The following is a 25,379-nucleotide window of genomic DNA, read 5'->3' on the forward strand; positions in this document are numbered from 1 at the left end:
TAGTGGGTGTTTGTTTTCTTCTGTTGTGTTTTGACTTTGACACAGGGTCTCACCATGTAATGCTGTCTTTTTGGAGACCCACTATGTAGATCAGGCTGGCCTCCAACTCATGAAGATCCACCTGCCCCTGACTCTCAAGAGCTTGGAAAAAAGACATGAGCCACTACACCCAGCTTTGTTTCAATATTTTTAAAGATGTAAAGATTGCATCTTTAAGCTTCAATAAAAAGAGTTCTAATCTAATAAGCTCTGCAATAGCATTAACAGAGAGAGTGAGACAGAGCATGCTCCCTTTAAGGTACACAACTGGAATGATCCTAAGGCCATCTTGTTACATGTAAGGCTTTTATTACTCTTGGGATTTATACTCAGATTACATGTCACATTTATTCTAAATAACCTCAAGTGGAAAGAAGGGATCGACAGCATGCAACTGAGGTCGAAGGCCTTCTTTGCATAATCCTAAAAAAAAGGGAAAGGTATTGTCCATTCTTAACCAGTGCTCTGACACAAACCAGTCTAGAGCAGTCTAGAACAGTCTCTAGACGCCTACATGTTTATTTACCTAATTACTCGTCTTAGCTTGCTATGCATGCCTCTAATCCCTCTCTAAAGTATGAGCCTTTTAAATGATGGAGTTTTAAGAATGAAGTGATTTTGACATAAGTGCACGCAAAACGATTCTCCAGAATTTCTATGAAATGTCAGCAGTTTTCCAAAGTACATTTCCTCACTTTTAAGCAAATCCAAGCACTAGTTTCTAAGAGTATCTCACCAGATGCTTTGGGTAACAAAACAAACACAGACTTAGACTTTAGACTCCAGCCTCCATGTCTTTTACTTGTAAGTCGGAATGAAAAATCAAACTGTTTAGCAAAAAATTCTAAGAACTTAAGAATTTTAGAAGTAAAGGTGAAAGCACAAATTTTATTTATTAACACTGTTTTATGGGTATATTTAGATATATAATATTATATATTATTATTTATATTTTATATATTTATATTTATGTATTATTATTTATATATCGTATTATACATTATCTATTATATATATTAAATATATAATATATATTTATATGGTACAATATTGAAGTTCTCATTCATGTATATATTTTGTTATGACTAATTCAAGGTAATTAGCCTATCCATCAGCTTAGACATTTATAATCTTATGATGAGCCAATAAACTCTACCTTTTTAAGCTTTATAATGGATCACTGCTGATTTAATTCACACTGCTAATACAGGGTGAACGAGCAGTGTATAGCAGAGCTTACTCTGATCTAAGTATAAATAATTCTGTACTGCTTGAAGAATCTGGACCTCCCCCTCCACTCTCTTCCCCTGGTAACCACTATTCTATACTCAGCTTCTACGAGAACTATTTAGATGTTACACCTATGTAACATTTCTATGGTTTGGCCTATTTCACTGTACACAGCATCTTCTAGGTATACCTATGTTGTCCCAAATCCCATAATTTCATGTGAAGCCTGATTTTTATGTGTATGTACATGTGTACATACACATAAAGGTCAGGAGTCTTCCTCAGTCTCGTTCCATGTTATTTTTGAGACAGGATCTCTCACTGATCTATTGATTTGACTAGACTATCAGGCTAGAAATCCCATGCACTTGGGTTACAGGCACACACCAGCATCACAGATTTTTATGCAGATATTGGGATTGACCTCAGGTCCTCAATTTTGTGCAGTACACACTATACCAATTGGGATTGCCCCTGCCCCAGGAAACCTGAATTTTCAGAAACGAGTAGTTATGAGACAGAACATATGAACGTCTATGTTAAAAATTGGCATTGCTTTCTGGAGTCATCCTTATAAAACCCTAGCATACACAATGGATGGAAGTTAGTGATCAGCGATTAAGGGATCTGCCTGGTCTTCCAAACTACACAGGTTTGATTCCCAACACCTATGTGGAGGCTAACAATTGTGATTCTAGCTCCAGAGAGAAGATCCAATGGATATATAAGAAACACATAGACTACATAGGGTTCTGCTCTTTTTATGGTTTAAAGATTCTCAGAGGGTTGTAGTATCATTGGTGGTAGGAAGAAGGTATACTATAACTCTAAAAGTGACTGTGAAAGTGAGGGCAAGGGTCTGAGAATGGGAGCTTTATAAAGAGGCAGTTTAAAATATAAACTTGAAGTAAAGGCAGGAGGATTAGGGGTTAAGATCATCTTTGCCTATATAGTAAGTTCAAGCCGAACATGGAACACATGAGGTCCTATTTCAAATAAATACTAGCAGTTTCTTGTGAAATAAAAATTATTGATACTATACTACATAACTGAAACATGAATAGCTTTGATAGTCAGGAGTATGCAATTAAATTACAGTTATAATCTTTAGATAACTAAATTAAGAGAATGATAGCAATTGTGTCTATGCTAGAGGAGAGGACAGTGGTAAGAATAAACAGCTCTTCCTCGGCAGCAAACCAAAGATTAACTCTTTATGCAGAAAAGCCCAAGCACATGAGAGCACAGTTCTATTCATATACACACCAGAGGGGACAAAATGTCAAAACAAACTATTGAGAAGTTGCTGAGTAACGTTTGAGATGGTATAGATAATTTTTAACATAACTGAGGCATTACAGAAGGTACAAATGTTTGGAAAAATAATATTATCAATACATTCAAATGTTATGCCTCTGTGTGTCAGTTTAAAATATAGGCTATTGTTCTAAATCCGTGAATCAGCGTGTTCAATATGTGCAAAGACCTGGGTTCAAGACAATTCAATAGACTTCTTCTTCAGTGCCAAGAAAATGCAAAACACCCATAGAAGGAGTTACAGAGACACAGCTTGGAGCTGAGAGGAAAGGATGGACCATCTAGGGACTGTCATATCCGGGGATCCATCCCATAATCAGCCTCCAAATGCTGACACCATTGCATACACTAGCAAGATTTTGCTGAAAGGACCCAGATATAGCTGTCTCTTGTGAGACTATGCCAGGGCCTAGCAAACACAGAAGTGGATGCTAACAGTCAGCTATTGAATGGATCACAGGGCCCCCAATGGAGGAGCTAGAGAAAGTAACCAAGGAGCTAAAGGGATCTGCAACCCTATAGATGGAACAGCAATATGAACTACCCAGTACCCCCCCCCCAGAGCTTGTGTCTCTAGCTGCATATGTAGCAGAAGATGGCCTAGTCGGCCATCAGTGGAAAGAGAGGCCCATTGGTCTTGCAAACTTTATCTGCCTCAGTACAGGGGAATGCCAGGGCCAAGAAGTGGGAGTGGGTGGGTGGGGGAGTGGGTGGGGGAGCAGGTGGGGGACTTTTGGGATAGCATTGGAAATGTTAATGAAATACCAAAAAAAGAAAAAAAGAAAATGCAATACATACAGTTTCTTAAAGATACAAATAAATGATAAAGCTGGAGGTGGCTTGTGAGTAGACTGCATGGCAAGAGTTGCCTTGTATTTTTGTCTGTGTACTAGCTTGTTTAGAAAACTTTCTGACTTAAATAATGTGATCTGGGAGCAGTTAAAGGGACTGGGCTCTCAAAGTTCAAGGTGAAATGACAGCATCTTTCCCTTAAGTCTATCACTAAGAAAAGGACTAGAACTCTGTCCCTGTAACAGAGTCAAATATCATCAGCAGCAATAAGTGCTCTGAAGGGACAGAAGACTGAGGAGTAAGGAGTGCCAATTAAGTGTCAGTTCTAAGGATTCCACAAAGCTGGCCTTGGTCTTAACCTTACACTAGTATGCGGGAAAGGCCGGTGCTGAGTTCTATGCAGGTTTAAGTGACATTTTGAAAGAAAGACATCTTGGCAGCTCTAATTTAGCCTGCCTGACTCCTATGACCTTAAGCATTTTTCTTCAGCCAGACTGACTGAATTAGTCAGTTTACTTGAATGGAAACTGAAACTAGTGTTTTTCCCTTACACTGTAAACAACACATTTTGTTCTCTTGCTATTACAGGTGATAAGTAATTTGCAAAATGCACAGCTGTTTCACCAGTATAAAAGTGATCATTTTAATCAAATATTTTCATTCAACTTCCAGTTCAACCAGGTAATTATTACTTAACAGAAAAATAAATGGGCCAGCTTCCCAAAGTAGCCTTCCACTGCCAGCCTTGCCATGGGAAAGTATTACAAACACCAGAGATATCCTCATTCCTGCAGCAAGGTGGGGAACTGCCCTACGTAAGTAGCCCAGATCACTGGACACTGACTGAGAAACCACTCACAAAGGCCCAAAGAGCATCAATTCTCACTTCCTGAGAAGTCCCTGGCTGACCTGCTCTGACTCAAACCTCTCTTGGTTTGACCTTTCCTTGGCAACTGACCACTGGTTTTTCTTTCCTCCCTTTCCCTGTTAACTGGAAGTCTGATTTCACTGATGGCTTCTCCTGACTGGTCCTGGAACATTTTTTTCTCCATCTACAATAAAATGATATCAACCACTTTTTGGTCTTACCCCAGCTCTGTCGCACACCCCAGTCCTTCCTGATATCACCTGCCAAAGAGTATTTTTCCTCTTGGCAGGCAGAGAAGTGTTTATTCTAAAACTCCATTTAAAAGTCTTACCAATGTCGAACAACAAATGCTATTCCCTTCTATACATCTTTGAAGAAGCATTGCTCCCCCCCCCCTGCAACCTTACACTGTATCTCTGAGCCTTTCCCTACCAATGTCCTAACACTTGGTATATTTTTTTCTGCCCCTCCTACCAGAAAGGCCAAGGAGGCATCTTGATCCCGTGTACCTCCTTCTATTCATTCCTAAGCAATCGTTTTCACTACCTGTTCTGTGCTATCCTCAGATGCCCTGTCTCTACCAACACATGCTTTTGCTGCTACGTCAGGCAGTCCCACGGAATGAAAAAGTTTTCAAAACACAGTCATAAGAGAGAGAAAATAAAATCTTAAAAGATCCTGTCAAATGAAATGTGAAAGTCTTTCTATATCATCATCCTTGTTTTTATAAATATGCTCAAATTGTTACAATAGCCACATAAGCAATTATAAGAGTATGTTTAAAAAATTAGAAAGTGCATCTGTATTTTGGATGGGCTTCAAGGTTTCAGGATGCATTTCCTAGAAACAGCACAGCACATTCAACCATGTTCTTTGTCCTTTATAATTTAGAAGACTCCTCCTCCAAATTCAATATTGGAGAAATCCTGAGATAAAATGTACTTAGTCCTTCACACCTGTGCCTATATAGATATGAGACCCCTGAAATTAGGAACTATAGGTCAGGACACAATAGGTCCTCATAGCCCAATCAAATATTCTTAAAGCCAAAGTACTGTAAATTAAGTTGTTTTGTTTTGTTTTGTTTTGTTTTTAATAAAAGCTGTTTTGTCTAGCTGGAAACACTGGTAGGAGCTCAGTATTTTTAATTGTTTTTTTTCTCTTGTTAAAGTCATATATAAGTACTGTACTCATATTAGTTTCAATCCTTGGTTTCCCTCAGTTTCTCCTCTGTGCCCGCATGCTTGCATGTATGCCTGTGTGTTTAGAGATGACCATTTAAGATAGGATAATCTCTCAGGAGATTACCTCTAGACAAGACTGAGTTTCTCTCTCTCAGCAGTCATTAATCACAGACAACTCTTCTTCCATGGTACCACTGTGCTAGTCTTACTTGGGTAAACACATTGTTGAGATTGTATGGGTGCAACTCATATATAGAAGTCACCACCTAGCAACAAATACTGTGGTTTGCTGCTAATGAAATCTTTCTAGCTCCTTCTTTCCAATATTCCGTGATCCTTAGGTATAGTGCTGTGTTAATAGATGTATCAAATGGAGCTGGGAACCCTGTGATCAGCTCACTGCACTTTAACCAATCATTCCCTTCTATAATGTTCTCTTCATGCTTAAAAACCAGCTTCTTTGATAAGGAATGGGAGCTGTATTTAGCTGTTGAGTGTAAGAATACCCATTTAGAACGCAGTTAGATATTACACTGATGTTGGAATGTGGCAATGGTAGGGTATCCTCCAGGGTACACGACCTCCTACCCACAGGCAAATGACTGGGTATTGCATAAAAGCATGAATTTCTGTCTATTAAGCAGGCAGTAAGTCCAACTGGACAGCTGTCAAGTACCTGTGCCAACCTCCAATTATTGTGTCCTTGGGGATATCTTGCCATGCCAGTCATTGTCATGGTTCACAGGATTTCAACTGGATAGGGCTATGCTCTCTCTCTCTCTCTCTCTCTCTCTCTCTCTCTCTCTCTCTCTCTCTCTCTCTTTCTCTCTCTCTTCTTTCTTTCATCCAAAGCACATTTAGATACTATGAGGGCTATCCCTCTGACAGGAAGCTTCCAAGTTACTTTAAGCTTCATTCTTCTACCTTGTGTCTGAAGTATGTTGTATCTTCAGTTATAAAGACTTACCTTCAAAGTCTAAAGGAAACCAAGCAAAATGGCAATAGCCCATATCAGTTTATGAGTCTCCTGTTATGGATTCCTGTTTTAAAAGCTTCTTCCATACATATTTTTTCCTGCAGTACTGGGGGACTGAAGCCAAGGCTTTGTCTACACTAGGCAGACACCCTACCACTGAGACCCATCCCCAAAGCAGCTTTGCTACATAATTTCCTAAACCAACAGTCTTAGGCTGTACTATATCTAGGCCACTCTAACTCAAAGCTTGTTGTATAGACAAAACTGACCTCCAGCGTGGACTGATCCATTTGCCTCTGCCTCTCACTGGAATTGCAGATATCTTCCACCATGCCTGCCCAACTTTCTGGAATTTAAATTCAACTGGCAATGTTTCATCAAGACATTGTTTTCTTTATAAAATTGTGGTTTTATGAATTATAAAAATGATAGTTTTCACAGGATGTCAAAACTGTTGTTTCTGTTTCCAAAGACAACATGTATTCAACCATGTAAAGTCCATGTTGTACATTTTATTATTTCCTTAAAAGTCACTCATGAATGTTGAGGACACTTAAAAGTCCTACTTGGAAAAATATTAGCTAGCATCTTATTATTACTATATTTAGACCATTCATATATACAGCTTTAAGGAACACCAATTACAAAAACACCAAAGGGTAACTGCCCTGCCAATGCAGACCTATTGCTTTCAAGGCCATATATAAATTTTCACATACTAACATTGCATTGAATTCATCCACTTGTATTACAAAATCCCTGTACATTAAAAATAAAGTGTGTTCATGGAAAAATGAAAAGAAAATATTGTTTAATACCTTTTATTCTGTTATACTATCTGGTATGCAGTGAGGTACAATACAGCGGTTATATGAAATACGAGACATCCACTTCTGTGGTTTATGCTTTAAAGCCCATGATGGAAACCTGGCCTGCCATAAGAATTTGCAAATAAAATTTTATTGGAATACAGCCTCCCATACTGTTACTACAGCTTAGTGATATCTGAATTCATGTTGACACAACGGAGTTGAAAAGTTACAATAGAAAGCACATAAGCTGTAGGGTCACAAATATTTCCTACTTGGCCATTTTTGGAAAGAATGATGGTTGCTGGTATAGAAGTTAGAATGTCATCTCAGTTGACATAACATGGACCAGAAGCAACTGGCCATAAGACAAAGCTCAGCAAGCTCTGTGTAAGAAATGAGGAGGGCCACCTTATTAAACTAATGATTACCATAAACAGCTTCGAAGAGCAACAGAGTCCAGCCAGGAAAGGGCGAGTTTCAGATTCTACATTGAGTTTATTATATGATTTTTGGCCAGTTATAAGTATTTCTTTTAAGCCAAGAAACACCATCATGTATAAGAGATATTTTTAAAGTTTGGCATGAAAAATTTATTTATTTTCTTATATCCATTCATATTGTTATCCAAGAGAAAACATTTAAGCTAGATTAAAAAAATAACTGAATCATTTTTCCCAAAATGGAAAAATATAAATCTAAAAATCACAGCTCCCCCCCTCCCCCATAGGGAGGTTTTCAAAGAATGGGGGGAAAATCAATGTTTTATTAAAAGACAAAATGGAAAATGTTCTAACTATCCCAGAGATAGCCAAAATGATCAAGCTTTCTCAATGTGCCCAGAGCATGAGCCTATCAAGTCTGTCAAGTGCAACAGACCATTGCAGGCTACCCAGTAAGCCTTAGCTACAGACTGCTCTACACCAAGAATTCTCTGAGTCTTCCATTAGTGTTCTGCAACCACAGCTACGTCTCCCTAACTACCAATAATTCATAGACACGAAATGCTGGAAAATACTAGAGCTTATGTTTCTTCTAATGATTTATTACATGAACTTATATACATAAGTATGGACCCCTGCTTTGGATATTTAAATATGCATTCTCTTCAAAATCTGTTTCTCAAAGGACACGTGGTTCATATACCTAGTACTGATAGGACCAATACTCAAATTATATTTGGCTTTACGTTTTAAGAGATATGAGTCATACTATTACTATGCGTGGATCTGCTTCTAAAGAACCTTTGCTCCTAAACTTACTTTGGATTAAACCAAGGCTTTGCAGAACAATCACAGGGGACATAAGAGAAAAACAGCCTATCGCGAGGACTCACATGTGTTACTTAGACATCCGAAAGTTTACTCCCAAATACTGCAGTCATTCTTGAAGGACAGCAGAAATAAATATTTTAAAATTAGAAGGTTAGACAGAGCTCTCCAACTTCAGTCTAATAGGATGAAGGGATGGCTACAGGAAGACCAGCAGCTTCAACTAATCCAGACCCCTGGGACCTCCCAGAGACTAAGCCACCAACCAAAGAGCATACAGGGACTGATCCAAGGCCCCCAGCACATATTTAGCAGAGGGCTGCCTTGTCTGGCCTTATTAGGAAAAGATGTGCCTAATCCTGCAGAGACTTGAGGCCCCAGGGACAGGAGGGATGCCTGATGGGAAAGAGGGGAAGCACCCTCTAAGAGGCAAAGGGGAGAAAGGGCAACATCCGTGATGTAAATTAATAAGGTAATGTAAAAAAACACAAGGAAATATAAAAATAACAAAACCTTCAATTAAATAAATAACATCTAAAAAAAAAAGTTAGAAAAAGAATCTAATTAAAAATGGCATCTATGCCCAAAGATTTCTCCATACTACATAATGCAAAAAGGAAAGAACTTTATTTGTTTACCTCTGAAATGATAAATCAGTTTTGACATTTTATTTAAGGGTTCTGATTTTCTGAGCAACATATAAAAACTAAAACAGCATATTCAAAATATGAAAAATTCAAAGCAAAGCTGTTATAATACTAATGTGTTCAAATATAAAAATGTCTTTAAGTTGCTTTAAATCATATAAAAACCCTTGATGTATCATTGATGCACATTAAAAAATTAGGATACTAGAACAAGGTGACCTAAACCTTAAACAAAGATGTTCATTTCTCTAGCTTGTCTTCTCAAACAGAACACTGGTATGACAAGAGCAAAATCCAAAGAGTGTAAGCTAAGGAATGATAACTCGGTCTGTGTTGTTTGTTTTAATATGAAGTGGGACCCAGGAAAGCACATTTATTTTATTATCAAGTTAGAAAGGGACAGTGATAATATGGAGGTAAACGCATAACTTGAAGTTTTAACCCAAACCTTAGTTCTAATTTAATTTCAACCTGAAGTTGCTATTCCAAACCATACTGCAGTACTGTACTTCATGCAACTTACCTACCTAGGGCCCAGCATTTGCAAACATACTGAAAAGTCCTTTTTAAATCAGTTTGGCGGTTCCTCAGAAAATTGGACATAATACTACCAGAGGATCCAGCAATACCTCTCCTGGGCATATATCCAGAAGATGTTCCAACCGGTAAGAAGGACACATGCTCCACTACGTTCATAGCAGCCTTATTTATAATAGCCAGAAGCTGGAAAGAACCCAGATGCCCCTCAACAGAGGAATGGATACAGAAAATGTGGTACATCTACACAATGGAGTACTACTCAGCTATTAAAAAGAATGAATTTATGAAATTCATAGCCAAATGGATGGACCTGGTGGGCATCATCCTGAGTGAAATAACACAATCACAAAGGAACTCACACAATATGTACTCACTGATAAGTGGATATTAGCCCAGAAACTTAGGATACCCAAGATATAAGATACAATTTGTTAAACGTATGCATGAAACTCATGAAGAACAAAGACCAAAGTGTGGAAACTGTGCCCCTTCTTAGAATTGGGAACAAAACAACCATGGAAAGAGTTACAGAGACACAGTTTGGAGCTGAAACGAAAGGATGGACCATCTAGAGACTGCCATATCCGGGGATCCATCCCATAATCAGCCTCCAAACGCTGACACCATTGCACACACTAGCAAGATTTTGCTGAAAGGACCCAGATATAGCTGTCTCTTGTGAGACAATGCCGGGGTCTAGCAAACACAGAAGTGGATGCTCACAGTCAGCTAATGGATGGATCACAGGGCTTCCAATGGAGGAGCTAGAGAAAGTACCCAAGGAGCTAAAGGGATCTGCAACCCTATAGGTGGAACAACAATATGAACTAACTAGTACCCCAGAGCTCTTGACTCTAGCTGCATATGTATCAAAAGATGGCCTAGTCGGCCATCACTGGAAAGAGAGGCCCATTGGACTTGCAAACTTTATATGCCCCAGTACAGGGGAACGCCAGGGCCAAAAAGTGGGAGTGGGTGGGGAGGGGAGTGGGGGGAGGGGAGTGTATTGGGGACTTTTGGTATAGCATTGGAAATGTAAATGAGGAAAATACCTAATAAAAAAATTAATTCTAAAAAAAAAAAAAGTATCTTGGGGATTGCAGAGGGTACAGAACACTGGCAGATTTAGTAAAGAACAATGTTTACTCTATCAAAATGGCTACTTAGTAAACAAAATGTGTCTGTCCATACCCTTGAGGAGAGAGTTTGTCCAGCCATCCACATTTCTCCTTGGCTGCTGAAGATCCATAGAAGCAGGCATAGGGAGAGATGGCATTTGAGATGGTTGATGACGGTTCAGTATTTCCACTCGTGGAGCTTAAAGGATAACTGTGCCTATTGAAGGGGTCCAAGTAGAAGGCTTTTTGAGTCCTAGACTTGGACGCTTTAGAATTTTTTCTTCTTAAACTCTGGAAGCATTCCTCTACTGTGGAGTATTCTGACTCAGAAGCCGAATCCTGTGCAAGGTTATTTTTATCCTCGCGGGGTATCCAAATGTCTTCGACTTTGTCTTCACTCACTTTTTCCTTCCTGTTATCATATATGCTGAATAGCAAAGAATGGTAATCAAATTCAAAATGACATGGTTAATTTAAACTGGAAGTTGAATCTTTAAAACCTATAAACCAACCAACCACAGAAAGTTAAGGCCAAAAGGTTCTTTTGGTAAAGGTTCAATTACCCGATCTGATCGATTTAAAAACTTCTTCAGGACTTGCACATACAAATACAGACACACAGACACATACATACATACATACATACATACATACATACATACATACATACACACACACACACACACACACACACACACACACACACACACACACACAGGGCATATATTTTCCAGGAAATTTTTCAAAACAAATATTCTATTATCCTATGACATATATGAACATTGGACAAGGTCTTTTGTATAATTTAATCAGATTGTGACCTGAGGGAAGCTAAGTGCAAGTAACAATGGATTAAAAGCCATCACTTCATCAAAATTTAAACATCAAAAAGAGCACAATTAAATGTCCTACAAATCTCTAATCTCCAGGGAATATAAGGAAGACTCATCCCCTGAAGACATTGTTTCCTCCTTACCTAGCTGTCTAATCAATTTGAGGGACTCCATGCTCCACCCTAATGCAATACAGCAGAGAGCCAGGCTGACAGCTCAGTACTATGCTATGATGCTAATGAGGAAAAACAGCAAACCACATTGCTAGTCAACAAACAAGCATAGATTAGTGAGTGTCAGAATGTAAAATCTGAAATGCGTCTAATATTTACTGGGATGCACTCATAACAGCTAAGGACATTCCTACAGATTTCAAAAATGACAAAATAAGTTTACTCATTTATATGAAACGAATACCATTACAAGGAGAATTTTGCTTATCATTGAGACAGAGTACAGGTCAGAGGCATCTTTCTGGCTGAGATGCTCTAAAAATCTATAACTTAAAGACTCATGTGACCCAGCCATTTTACATTCCTTTTCATGAAAGATTCTTATCACTGACGATGCATTGTTTATTTTTAACTCAAGGAAATCACAAGAGTATTAGCTTTGGAAAATTAGGCAGAAAGGAAAGTGAATATGAGTTATAATCCAGCATAGCAAATCCTACTAAAACTGAGAGAAATATAAAGCTTAGGTTTGGGTATTTATCATATGTGTTACCAAAAAAAAATAAAAAAGAGTGCTCGTGATCTCTTCAATAGTAGATTTCTAACACAAAGGACACACTGCATTTTCACAATTCTAAGTCCAGTTGGTTTTACACTGTCTCTTTTTCCTTTGTCCTTACATGTAGCCCATCTCAAAAGCAATAACCAAATGGTGCATAAAGAATTAACATTCTAACAAAATTTGCTCATATCTGCAGAGTATATAACATATATTTGTTGGTACTTAGATTATAGAGACTTTAGAGTCAAATGTGCATTTAAGGTGTATTTTTAAGCAGGGCGTCATGGCGCATGCCTTTAATCCCAGCACTCTGGAGGCAGAGGCAGGCAGATTTCTGAGTTCAAGGCCAGCCTGGTCTACAAAGTGAGTTCCAGGACAGCCAAGGCTATACAGAGAAACCCTCTCTTGAAATTCCAAAAAAAAAAAAAAAGGTGTATTTTTAAGCAAATTCATGGCAGTTAAAATCATGGAGACACAGTTATTCCATTTCAGTCATTATAAATCTTCTTAAGCTTATTCTGTTTTTAAGATGCTTTGTATAAGGTCTAACCAGAGCTGGAGAAACTAAGTTTAATAAACATCATACTGATTTTCGGGGCTTGGGGGCAGAGTGGACACAGCCACTGCATGCTCACCACCTCAGGCAAGGGTTGGAGAGATGAATGCAGTCAGTAGGAGACAAAAATAAGCTGCTACAGAAACCACTCAGCTTCCAGATTAAACATAGCTACTCCATTTACACATGACAGCTCAAGGACTAAGATGAATACTGTTCAGAAAACATTCAGGAAGGAAAGGAAAGACGTGAACTTGCTCAGGTAAATGACTGTTGTAGAACTTCATTATACAATGAGCAAAATGTCTGCAGGCTTATGACTTTTATTCTGAAGGGGGATTCCATGCTTATGACTTCTATTCTGAAGAGGGACTCATGAGCACTCACACACAGCGTACCTTGACTGGGTTAGGATAGAGTTTCTTGTAGTGGCTGCTTCCTCTTTAACTGTGTTCTCATGCGGCCAAAACTCATTCTTTATAGATCGCTTCTGTTCAAAATAAATACATTTATTGTTGTGCTTGTTGGTTTCGGCAATTATTTATACTGTAACAGTACTTTCCAAACACATACAATATTTGAGTTTATTTTTATTAACCAAATTTAACTGGTTAGATAAATTTTCAGTTCAAACCAATTCAAAGCAAATACCAAACAGTTTCTGATATCCTTGGTATTTAATTTAAATTAATTCATTACATTAACTAAGAATAAACAATGTTAACTAACAATAAATCCCACATACTCAAGCCCCTCTGTGACTTGTCTGGTTGTGGATTTTAGTTGTTTCTATGTTATCTTATGGAGAGCAGCTATGGCTCAGACCCCCGACCTTGTACAGAACAGACCAGTGCTTTGCCATTGCATCAAATCCTTAGCTATTTCTACTATGTATTTTTCTCCCATGTCTCTTTTATCAACTCAAGAAACAAAATAGTAAATGAGGAGAATTAGTAGATATGAAGCTTGAGTTATTAATCTAAATAAGATCTCCAAAGTTCTATCCTTAGGAAGTCTGCCTCAGAATATATGGCCACTTAAAACCTATGGAGGTTTATGCTTTAGTAATTTTGGACTATTTCCAGATAGCAAGTGACACTGTGGCAAGTTCTTCAATGCACTATTCCATATTTTTTAGGTCAAAGTAAAAATGTGTCTACATGAGCCATAGCTAAAGATTGCCATGATTCGACCAAGCTAAAGTCTTCCCATCTGGAAATCCTATGGAAAGCACCACTGTTGCAGCTTACAAGGAAATGAAAATGCATGGATAAGCTACAGAACAAACAACTGCTATGGAAACATAAAAGAAAATGAATGAGACTAACCTTGGAACTTTCTAGTCTCTGGAAGAGAAATGTCTCTCCGTAAGGAAAGATGGAAGTTGAATTATCCTCATTTGAATCTTTTGGAGGAATTACAGAATGAGAATGGAAAAGATGAATCATGTGGAATAGAGCAAGCAATAACGATAAAAGCATTGTTTAATTATTTTATAGCAACATCACAGCTTACTCATTATTCTACAAGAGTCCAGAAAGATGCTCAATTCTTACGCTCTAAACCAACTCTGCCCATGGTCTTCCTACTACATAGCACTCCTTTGCCCACACAATCAGCAATGCTGAAGGCAGAACCAGTTTCCTACGGCCTTGCTAGTCTCCAGGATCCACATGAAATGTAACCGGTTGTGTCTCTGGACAGCAGAAATTGGCCAGTGTGCAAATTAGGATAGTTTAGAAAACCAAGAATATTTTAAAAGAAGGGAGCTCATTTCTAACACTCAGCCAACAACTCTAAGGGGTTCATTTATGTAACAGGCAGACATATAAAACCTCAGACCTCATGCTATAACCATGCTCAGCTAGTAGCACACTTACAAATAGACCTAGAAAGGAGCAATTTCAAGAAAGCATCTTGAATCGGGGAACTGGATTTATCTAGAGGAAAGAATCCTCAGTATTTACATTTCTTCTAGGGAAGCTTTGCCCAAAAGTAGAGTAATCAGTCAAGAAAAATATTCCAGAGCTTGTGTAATCACATTTTCAAATACCAAGCAAAAAGAACTAAGCAATGACCAATTTACCAAAACAAGAGTACCAAACTTTTCACCAAGGTAAAATGTTTTTTTTCTTTTTCATATATAAGTCTATATATCAGACTACCATGAAATAATTAATTTAGCTGAAAACCTTTGAATAATAACAAATGGAAGGCTGTATCTAAAACATCTTTCCTTCAAAAATGTGTGATTTCCAGGAATGCCAGTGCCCATTTCTTTTGTATGAAAGTAAGGACAGTCACCCCAGAATCCCCAACTCCTCAGGCAGGCTGCCTCTAAAACAACTCTAGCGGTACTTTAAGGTGATCACATGAGGATAAACAAATGTACAGAGATTTTAAAGCGGAGACTCACTTTTCAGTGTCAAAGACTTTCCAGCTGAGGTAGTATTACTTCTTCTGTCACGGAAATAGCTTAAAGGAAAACGAAAAGTTTGGTCATTTATTATACTATCTTGAATACAGGATATATAGTAGACCTCTCCATCAGTCTAAGACTTAGAATTTAAATAGAAACATCAATAGCCAAATGTAGATTAACTTGAATTACAAATAAAGGAAATATTCCACCAACTCAGTTTTGGATTTAGTATTCAGGGGAAACATTTCTTCAGATATTACACGTCATTTAAATCCTCACCCCACAACACTCAAAATTTATAAAAACTATTTGTCTGGTGTCCATATGACTTGATTTGAAAACTGTTATCATATGTCAGAAAAAAACTAATTGAATAGATGTGAGGATTTATATAGATATTTTGACATTAACTTCATCACATTTTATCAAAAATATGTTTCTAGAACAAAATGAAAATGTGTGGCAGATTTGGCATATGTACAGTGAGACTATATTATGAACACAGCTGAAAAGAGGCAGACAAGGTACAAAATGATAATAAAGTATCAATGCTACATATGAGTTCAGTGTGCCTAGATGAAAGGGTCAAGGCACACTGCATTTCTCTTAGATGAATATTTGCCCAAATAGTTAGAGCCCAAGAAGTAACAAAAGAGCAGAAATCAGTGAAATAAATTATTGACAAAAATCTAATAATTGCTGTTACAAAACGTGGCTTTTATGGAATCAACAGAACATAAATTTCAGTGAAATTAAATATAAGTAATAGAAGATAAACCTGAAAAGTATTAGAAGAGAAACAAAGAGCACCACTCCAAAGCCTGAGAATGTTAGCGAGAGCTATGAACAAGACAAGGCTTAGGGCCAAAGCATTAGTAAACTGGACATTATCCATGTGTTCCAATGACTACATCTGCAAAGATCAAATAAAACTTAGTAGTTCCTTCTCTATAGACAAAGCTTAACTGTGCAATGAATCACCTATGCTCAAAACCTCTAGGCCTAAATATTTCAATAGTACATTCCAACACACAATTAAAGAAATAATATCAATACTAAAACATATATTGAGAAATAGACGTCAACTAATCTTGCCAATCCAATATACAGTGATAACTAACTAATCAAAACATATATAAATATTGGTCAGGACACAAATATAAAATATTAGTAAATCATATCTTCCAATATATAAAAAATAATATAAGCAAGTAAAACTTACACCTAAGAAATTAATATTTCTTTGACAGTAGGAAGAATAAAGTAATAAAAATATGACAATATATTGACAAACTTAATTAACAAAACACATCCATATAAAAATTATCAACACCTAGAAGAAAGCCCATTTGACCTAAAAAGGGCTTTTCTGAGAGACGTGTACTAAAAGCTGGAACTAAGGACTAAGGGTTTCCTTTAAAGGAAGGAAGATCTGCTTCCATCATTTGTGGTCGCAGTTTCAAGGCAGGGTTATATTATATCATATCATATCATATTCATATCATATCACATCACATCACATCATATATTTTGGGTCAAGCCTGAATTCACTCTTTATCTCAGTGAGTGCTGGAACTCATGGCCCTGAATCTACTCTTCAGACCTTCTAAAACCAGGTATAATAGGCAGGTGCTAGCACATGTTCTTCTCAAACTATTCAGTATACCAAAGTCTCAGGAAAAAGAATAAATAATAACTCTGATCGTTCTACATACTAGCAATGAATAACTGGGAAACTAACATACAAAATTCAATTCTTCTCACAATAGTACATGAAAACTATTTTTTTAACTGAAGAAATCCTAGACAGTAAAAACTGAAGGATTACTGAGAAAAAAAATAAGATTCTTAAATAAATATACTACATTCATAAATTGGAAAACAATGTTATTAAAATCCTAATTCTCCCTATATCGATATATATGGATAAATTCTAATAAAATACTTTTTCAATGACGTTAAAAAATAGATGTTATTAAGATTACTTGAAAGTTTACATGTAAGTGTGAATGAGCTAGAATGGTCAACATAAATTTTCAAAGAACAGCAGGATTGGAAGACACATGCTCTATCATTGCAATATCTAGTCTAAAACTACACTAGTCCAATCAGCAAGCCAACAATCAAGTATCAGATATAGACCAGAAATGAAACAGAAAATCGGCATATAGTCCCACAATCTATGGCCCAGTTATTTGTTTAAACTATATAGCAATTCTTACCATCAGCTGAAAAGAAAAGGGAAGTTATGAATTTTGCAGGTAAATGGAAGCAACTATAAAATATCACACTGAGCACAGTAACTCGGATCCAGAAAGCAAACATTACATGTTTTCTCTCATCTGAGCTTCCAAGCTTCAAAGATCCAGATGTGAGTGCATAAGCTTAAAGAACTCCAGAAAACAGGGCCATGGTAGAGGTGGGAAGGGCAGGGGATCATTAGAGAAGGGGACTAGAAGGGTCTAAGGATTCTGTGGGGGAAAATGAAAAAAGTGGGAGGGCTTTATATGGGGATGGGAGATAAATTCAGAAGGGTAGAGGAGGGTAAAATAACAGAGAATTCTAAAAAGGTCAAAGAATTGTACAATTACCTAAAATATCTAAAATTACCTATGAAACACATAAGTTGGCATATATATATATACATATATATATATACATATATATATACATATACATATATACATATATATATACATATATATACACATATATGCACACACACATACATGTATATATAAATGAAACCTTCACATCTTTGCTGACAATGTGTTCCCAAGAGCCAAAGACTAATGAAAACACCATCCCCAGACACTAGAAGCCCTCTTTTAAGTCATTGGTCCTGGTTGCCAAAGAGACTCCTATTACCCTTGGTTGTCTGTCATAGGTGGAGGGTAAGTCACTATCCTGAAGACACCACGTACTTCGATGCAGGGCCTGGAAGACTCGTGCTAGATCAAGCCTGAAAGCCTCCTCTCTCAGACTAGCTTTCAAGAGCCCAGAAGTTGTAGCTATGTGAGCATGCAAAGGAAGGCAACAACTCATAGTCCTATGCAGCTCATGCACCTGTGAACCACAACAGAGCAACCTGGCATAATAACTCCCAGGGTTCAGCAGGGGCACATACCTTGGCAGTAACCATCAGTTCTTTAATTGGACTTAAGACCCACTCAACAAGCGAGAAATCACACCTCATACTACAATCTTAGGCAACTACCCAGGCAAGTGAGGTCATGAATTTTGGAGGACAAGCTACAACCTTCACATTACTACCCTAGCAGAATCCATAACTACATTCTAAATATGTGTCCATACACCCACAGAAATGGGGGTCTCTAGCCAAGGAAACTATTCTCTGCAACAGTCAGAGACCATTACAAACAACCACAACTCATCAAAATACAGAGTGTGAAACCCAGGCCCAATACATCTCTAAAGCAACTCTGGCACATAAGACTCGGGTATTTGTAGAAGTTAGGCTTGGTTCTGCCCCTCAGTTCCATGTTCCCAGAAATAAGATTCAGACTCAAAATATGTCTACAAATACAAATAGCTGGGCTGTTCTCTGGTCTCCATATGTATCCTCTAACAATTGGAGGAAGAGCTGTTTCTGATAATGTTGCCTGCCACTGGATCCCCTTACCTGCTTACTTGGTCTGCCTAGTTAGGCCTAAGTGGAGAGGAGGTGCTTAGTCTTGCTGGGATTAGATGTCCAAGGGCCAAGGGTGGGGTGGCACCCAGTGGGACTTCCTCTTCTCTGAAAAGGGGAGTGGGTAATGAGGGATGAAATTTGTAAGGGCAGGACTGGGAGGAAAGGAAGGAGGGGGCTGCAGTTAGGATGTAATGTGTATAACTACAGAAAATAAGCAGAGATGAGAGTGGGCAAACGTCTTCTGCAGAGAAGAACACGCCAGTTGGTTATCCTGGGTCAGCTGGTCATTCCAGAAAACATACAGAAGCAGGTAAACTGAGCAGGTTGTTTTATATACCTAGAGGGTGAATAGAACAATGGAGTATATGTGATATGACAGTAGAAGGACTAGAGAGATGGCTCCGTGGGTAAAGGCACTTTCTGCATCTCCAGGCACCCAGAGTTCAGTTCCCAGTACCCAGTCAGGTAGTTCACAACTACCTGTACTGTAACGCCTGAAATCCAACATTGTCTTCAGGTCTCTGAGGGCACAAGCACACATACTGAAACACTAACATACACACATGCACACGCACACACACATGCACACACATGCACACACACACATAAAATAACCCATGTCTTTTGAAAAAGAGCTAAAGAGATGAAGACACCAGCTGGAGGTGGAGAAGGTGCGAGGGAGAAGGCATTGGGGCAGGAGAGAGATGAAGAGGTAAGAACAAAGTGTGATATATCTAAAGGGACCGTGAGGAATCACGTTGCTTTGTGAGCTAACATGAGAAAAACTGAAAATGTATTTAGGGGGAAAAGCAGATTAAATATATAAAGATAAAAATAACAAAATCCAAAACACCTTGGATCACAAGAACGTCTGAGCCAACTCTCACAAGATCAACCTTGGACCATCAGCCATCTCAGAAAGGAGTGAAACAGGAGGTAATTCAAAAAGCTGCGGCTCCTCTCCTGGCAGCTGTCTCCTCTCCTGGTGGTCAGGAACAGCCCTTTGTGGTTAACTGTCCTTGAAGCTGACAGCAGGTTGCTCCCAATGTATCAGGCACTAAAGCACCAGGCCATTTGCCTGGGCATATGTGCTCATGTGGCTTCTGCATCTTCAGTCCCAGCCTTCAATGCAACATCACCACCACCATCCGCACCACCTTATTGGGCTTTTCTAGGGGATTATAGGGTGAAGCACCACACAAGGAAAATCAGGTGTACCATGATTTCGGAGGAAAAGCAAACGGTCAGCTTATCCCACCAATACACCACTCACTTCAAAACTGTCCATAACAAGATGAAAATCCCCAACACAGAAGCTCCTTGGCTCACTGCCCGTCTCTGGGAAAGCCTCGGTAGCCTTCTGGAGTGCTTGCCTACTTGGCTAAGTAAACTTTGGCTTTACTCTTTGAGTCTCTCGACTAGATGTTTTCCATCTAGAGGCTAGGAGCTAAGAGATCAGTATAACAAATGCATTTTGCTTTCCTTGTTCAGAAGAATAGCACTTTGGGAGTTATCCCCAGTGGTCAGCTGACTGCATAAGTAATGAATCCTCCTTCACCCTTTTATTTCTTTGTGTTTATTGGCTTTCCCCTCGCCAAGGGTTGACTCATTCTTGTCAGAGCTCCTGGACTCAAGCCTGGCTCCACTTGGTTCCTCCAGCTTCTATCACATCAAGAGATATGATATCACTCATATCAAGAGAAAAATGATAAAATTAAAACACAATTAATTGTATTATAGTTTGGCAAACTTGGGAGTAAGCCCAATCCTGACATGTTCACCTCTTCCTTACATAGTATTATAATTTATATATAAAAACAGCTGTGGGACTGTTACGCCAGCTCTCAGTGATAAGCTCTTCTCTTGGTCCCACTGGCCAGGGCCTCTGCTGATTGGCCATTCTTACCCTCAACTATTTCCTGGAATGAGAAAAGGTCAATTTAAAAAGATACTTACTCAAGAGCCCATCCACCACTGTGTTTAGTTATATACAAGCTCAGGGGCAAAATGAGTCAAGCATCACTGTATTTAGTAGGAAAGGGGATTGTGTCCTTTCAATAAATCTAAGATGGGTATTTTGTTTTGGGAAGTCTTTAATAGGAACACCCTTCATTTGTAATAGTGACAATGTTTCAATAGTATACTAGCGGAGAAAAATTATATTTAAATATGGAATTATGTAGCAGCTATTTCATAAAATATGTACTATACACACACACACACACACACACACACACACATACATATACCAACATGCTAAGGTCTTCATTTTGGTACTGAGACACCAAGATACAGAAGAATAGAATTCTCAAACAAATATAAAAGTCAGGAGTGGGAGTACCCAGAAATGTCCAGACTTCAGGAAGCTATAGCAGGAGGATTGGGAGTCCCAGGCCAGACAGTGTTACACAGGCAGACCCTTCCCCCAGACAGAAGTTGTCATCTATGGCCAAGCTACTGCATCTGTGGCAAAAGCGAAAAGTCACACAGAGAAGAATGAACACAAACTTCCAAGTACAGGTGACATAAAACATGGCAGGAAGAGAGAGCCAAGCAAACTCATATGGTAATTTCTTAACCAGCTAAAGATTGAATCTACTATGAAAAGATGATCGCTTTTTGCCTGTATGGTGTTTTGTTACCACTGTTATAAAGTTTTGTTCCACTTTATAAGTTTTGGGATGCTTGCTACTTTACAGCTTATGAATAATTTTTTCTACACTGAAAGTCTTGGATACAAAAGGGAAAAAGAATAACTCAATCAAGTGAATATTCAATACACCTATAGAAGTGATTTTCATACCGTACGTGTGCGTGTGTGTGTGTGTGTGTGTGTGTGTGTGTGTGTGTGTATGTGTGTGGTGATTGTGTGTGTGTGGTGTTTGTGTGTGTGTGTGTGTGTGTGTGTGTGTGTGTGTGTGTGTGTGTGTGGTGTGTGTGTGTGTGTAAGGTTTGTGTGTGTGTGTGTGTGTGTGGTGTTTGTGTGTGTGGTATGTGGTGTGTGGTATGTGTGTGTGTGTGCGTGTGTGCCTGTGTGGTGTTTATGTGTGGCTATGGGCACATTCATGTCTGTGTGTATGTGGTCCATGAACATTAATGCACAGGTGTTCATACCCAGGATGTACAGGGAGAGTACATAGAAGGACATTAGGTATCTTCCAATAATGCAATCTGCTTCACTGACTGACATGATCTCACACTCTACTGCATGTTCCCATTTCAGCTAGAATGGCTAACCAACTGGCAAAAAAGCTCTTGAGTTCCACCGATCTAAGCTGGGGTTAAAGGCCTATGAATCCCTGCTTAGCTTACATACATACATACATGCACACACACACACACACACACACACACACACACACATATATGGACTTGCGATTCGAACTCGGGTCCTCATGCTTGCACAGCTTACCTACTGAACCATCTCTCCAGTCCCACAAAATTTCCACAAAAGACTTAATCACTAAAACTGCCAAGAAAAGCACTGATATGCAGACTAATATCAAAGAGCTCCCTTACAAACTGCATTAAATACTATTTGGGCAAGACAGTCAAACCCCAGAAATAATCAATCATGGACCCTATCAGAGATCTTCATTTCAAAGAATGTTTTTTTAAACTGCAGCTATTACACTGGTAACAAATGATCGTTACAGACTTGAAGCCAGAAGGGAAACTATTACATTCCTTAGGCAGCTGTTTACAGTGCACTGAGGTTTCATAATGTCTATCTAACAAAGGAAAATCTATATTCAAAACCAAAGGGTGGGTTCCAGAGCATAGAACAGTAGTGTAAACTTTGTAATGCACAAGCAAGTCTCTATCTGTGAGCATCTCAGAAATGGCCTAGGACTAAGAATAAATTATCATTACAGGACTGTAGCAAGCAAGTCTACCACATTATCTGAAAATATTTTAAATTTACTAGCATAAGCTGTGATTTAATATATGCCTTTTATGCTTTATTTATAAGACAGTATAAATGGATGACCTTTTAATTTTTTGTAAAGCCCTACACAGATGGATACACCTTATGACCCTCTGTAGTGGTTTGAATATGCTTGGCCATAGGGAGTGGTACTGTTAGGAGGTGTGGCCTTGTAGAATGAAGTGTGTCACTGTGGGGGTGGATTTTAAAGCTCTGCCCAGTGCAGAAAAGATACTTTTCTCCTGGCTGAGGCCAGATCAAGATGCAGAACACTCAGCTCCTCTAGCACCACTCCCTTCTAGAAGCTGCCTTGATGATAATGGACTGAAATTCTGAACCTGTAAGCCAGCCCCAATTAAATATTGTTCTTTGTAAAAGCTGCCTTGGTCATGGTGTTTCTTCACAGCAATGAAAACCCTAACCAAGGCACCCTCTAATAATAAATGTATTATTTACATTTTATTTACATGTTCAACTCAGAAATTTTCCCATCTAGAAGTAAGTTTCTAGTTTCATGTTAAGGTATTCTCCTTTTTTTTTAGGTATTTTCCTCATTTACATTTCCAATGCTATCCCAAAAGTCCCGGGATAACAAGAAGGGAAACTAAATAACTGAACAGGTTGAGCACTCCCTGCCAAGCCTTAGGACCAGAGTGTGATCTGCAGTGCCCACATGGTGGAAGAAGAAAACCGGCTCCTACAAGTTGTCGTCTTGTCTCTACATATGAAACAAAGAAATATAATTCTGCAAGAATGTGTCATGATAAAGAAATCAAGTACGAAGAACAAAAGCTGACTGTAGGACTCCTTATCATTGTTCTGCTTTACAGTAAATGTGAACTTTAACCTTCTCAAATGTATGTTTTCCAGACACCAACGGCTCCATGCTAGAAAGATACTACTGCAATCTCTAATAGCCCACCCCAACCTCAGGGTCACTGGCAGCATCTCTGATACCTCCGATCTCGAGCAAGCTTCTTTTCCAGGCACTGCAGGGCCAACAGCCCAGGGTCAGCAGGAGTACTTAAGGGAAATGGATCTCTCTCCCTTTTGAACTACCCTCATATGAAAATCTCTGAGTAGGAAAATGAAGTACCCTAGATCTAGATAAGCATGGGGTGGGGCAGGGGTGGAGCACACACCAAATGGGGCTGAAGGCTAACACAATAACAGAGTTGTATTGCAGTAGCCTTATTACGGGAAAGTCTGGACCTATTCCCGGAACTCCCCAACTCTTCTTCTCCTCCTTACCTTACCAGTACTCACCCCCCACATTACGGTTTGCTTCTCAACCACACCTGCTAGTGTGACACAGGCTTGTTATATCAGCTTCTCAGGAGGCTAAGGCAGGAGAACACTAAATTCAAGGGCTCCTAAGCTATAAAGTAAACTCAAAGCCAGGCTGGGCAAATCCTAAGCATTTGTCTCAATATTAAAAACTTAAAAATAAACAATAGTCCTGTGTTAGACTATTTGCCTAGCATGCAATAGTCGCTGCTATTCTCAACCCTTAGCACCAGTGAAACAGCACACACACACACACACACACACACACACACACACACACACACACCATCAGTCCCAACTGCATAAAGAAAGCTACCCTAGCACCCACCACCCCTTGATGGACTGGCTGAATTCTTTGTCTACATACTTAACTTTAGGTACATTTGTGTATATGTGTGTGTGTGTGTGTGTGTGTGTGTGTGTGTATGTGTGTGTGTGTGTGTACACCTATGGCCTCTTCCCACAGGACTCTTTCTTTCTCAAATCATATGTAAATCTTTATTAAAACATTTTCTCAACAAACTCTAACTTTGCTTCTAATACAAATGCGCTTATATAATTTTCTTCAATTCAGTAACTCCCTATTACTGCCCCTTATACTTCCTGTGCATTTTTCTACTAAAGTTTATAAAAGATTCTTCCATGCTGGGAAGAAGTTTGAGCTCTCTCCCTTATCTAGGATGGAATCTCACTACGTAGCCCAGGGTGACTTGGAGCCTGCGATCTTCCTACCTCTGATGCAGAGAGCTAGAAAGACAGACATGAACCACCACGCCAGACCAAGGTTTGAAAGAAATTGAAAATGAGGTGGAGATGGAGGTACATTTTTTATTATCTGCTCGGAGGGAAACAGATCTCCACCTTCACAGTTAGACACTGTTCCCTTCCCACAACTCCCAGATCCTCATTTTCCTCTTCTTTAAATGTTCAGAGGGTATTTTATCCAAAAGAGAGGGTCTGCAAGCTCTGCTAAGTACCAAATAGTTGCATGAAGTATGTAAAAAAAAAAATTTAAACTTCAGGAGAGGAAAAGAAACATATTTCTTTTAGTGGATCTAAGACATCTGTTCTTTTTCTCTCAAGACTACCCGGCATGGGGTCATGGGACACTCCCAGAATTCCTAAGGGAAAACAGACAGAGGTTCATCACAATTTCTGCTCTTGACCCCAAAAGA

At 38.8% G+C, this 25,379-nt stretch overlaps 1 protein-coding gene across 6 annotated transcripts in view; it reads right to left on the reverse strand.

Moving 5' to 3' along the window:
- Nucleotides 1-25,379, reverse strand: part of Arap2 (ArfGAP with RhoGAP domain, ankyrin repeat and PH domain 2) — a 163,748-nt gene that overhangs the window by 117,212 nt on the left and 21,157 nt on the right. For all 6 annotated transcript variants that reach the window (XR_003955612.1, XM_030254348.1, XM_006503829.3 and 3 more), the window contains exons 3-6: nucleotides 15,332-15,390; nucleotides 14,244-14,320; nucleotides 13,314-13,405; nucleotides 10,865-11,218 (exon numbers count right to left, since the gene is read on the reverse strand). Coding sequence is in view for 5 of the 6 variants with exons in the window: in XM_030254348.1 (XP_030110208.1) it covers nucleotides 10,865-11,218; nucleotides 13,314-13,405; nucleotides 14,244-14,320; nucleotides 15,332-15,390 (582 nt within the window). In the remaining variant the exon portion in view is untranslated. The remainder of the gene's footprint in view (nucleotides 1-10,864; nucleotides 11,219-13,313; nucleotides 13,406-14,243; nucleotides 14,321-15,331; nucleotides 15,391-25,379) is intronic.

Source organism: Mus musculus, chromosome 5 (assembly GCF_000001635.26).
Source record: "Mus musculus strain C57BL/6J chromosome 5, GRCm38.p6 C57BL/6J".
Taxonomy (NCBI): Eukaryota; Metazoa; Chordata; class Mammalia; order Rodentia; family Muridae; genus Mus; species Mus musculus.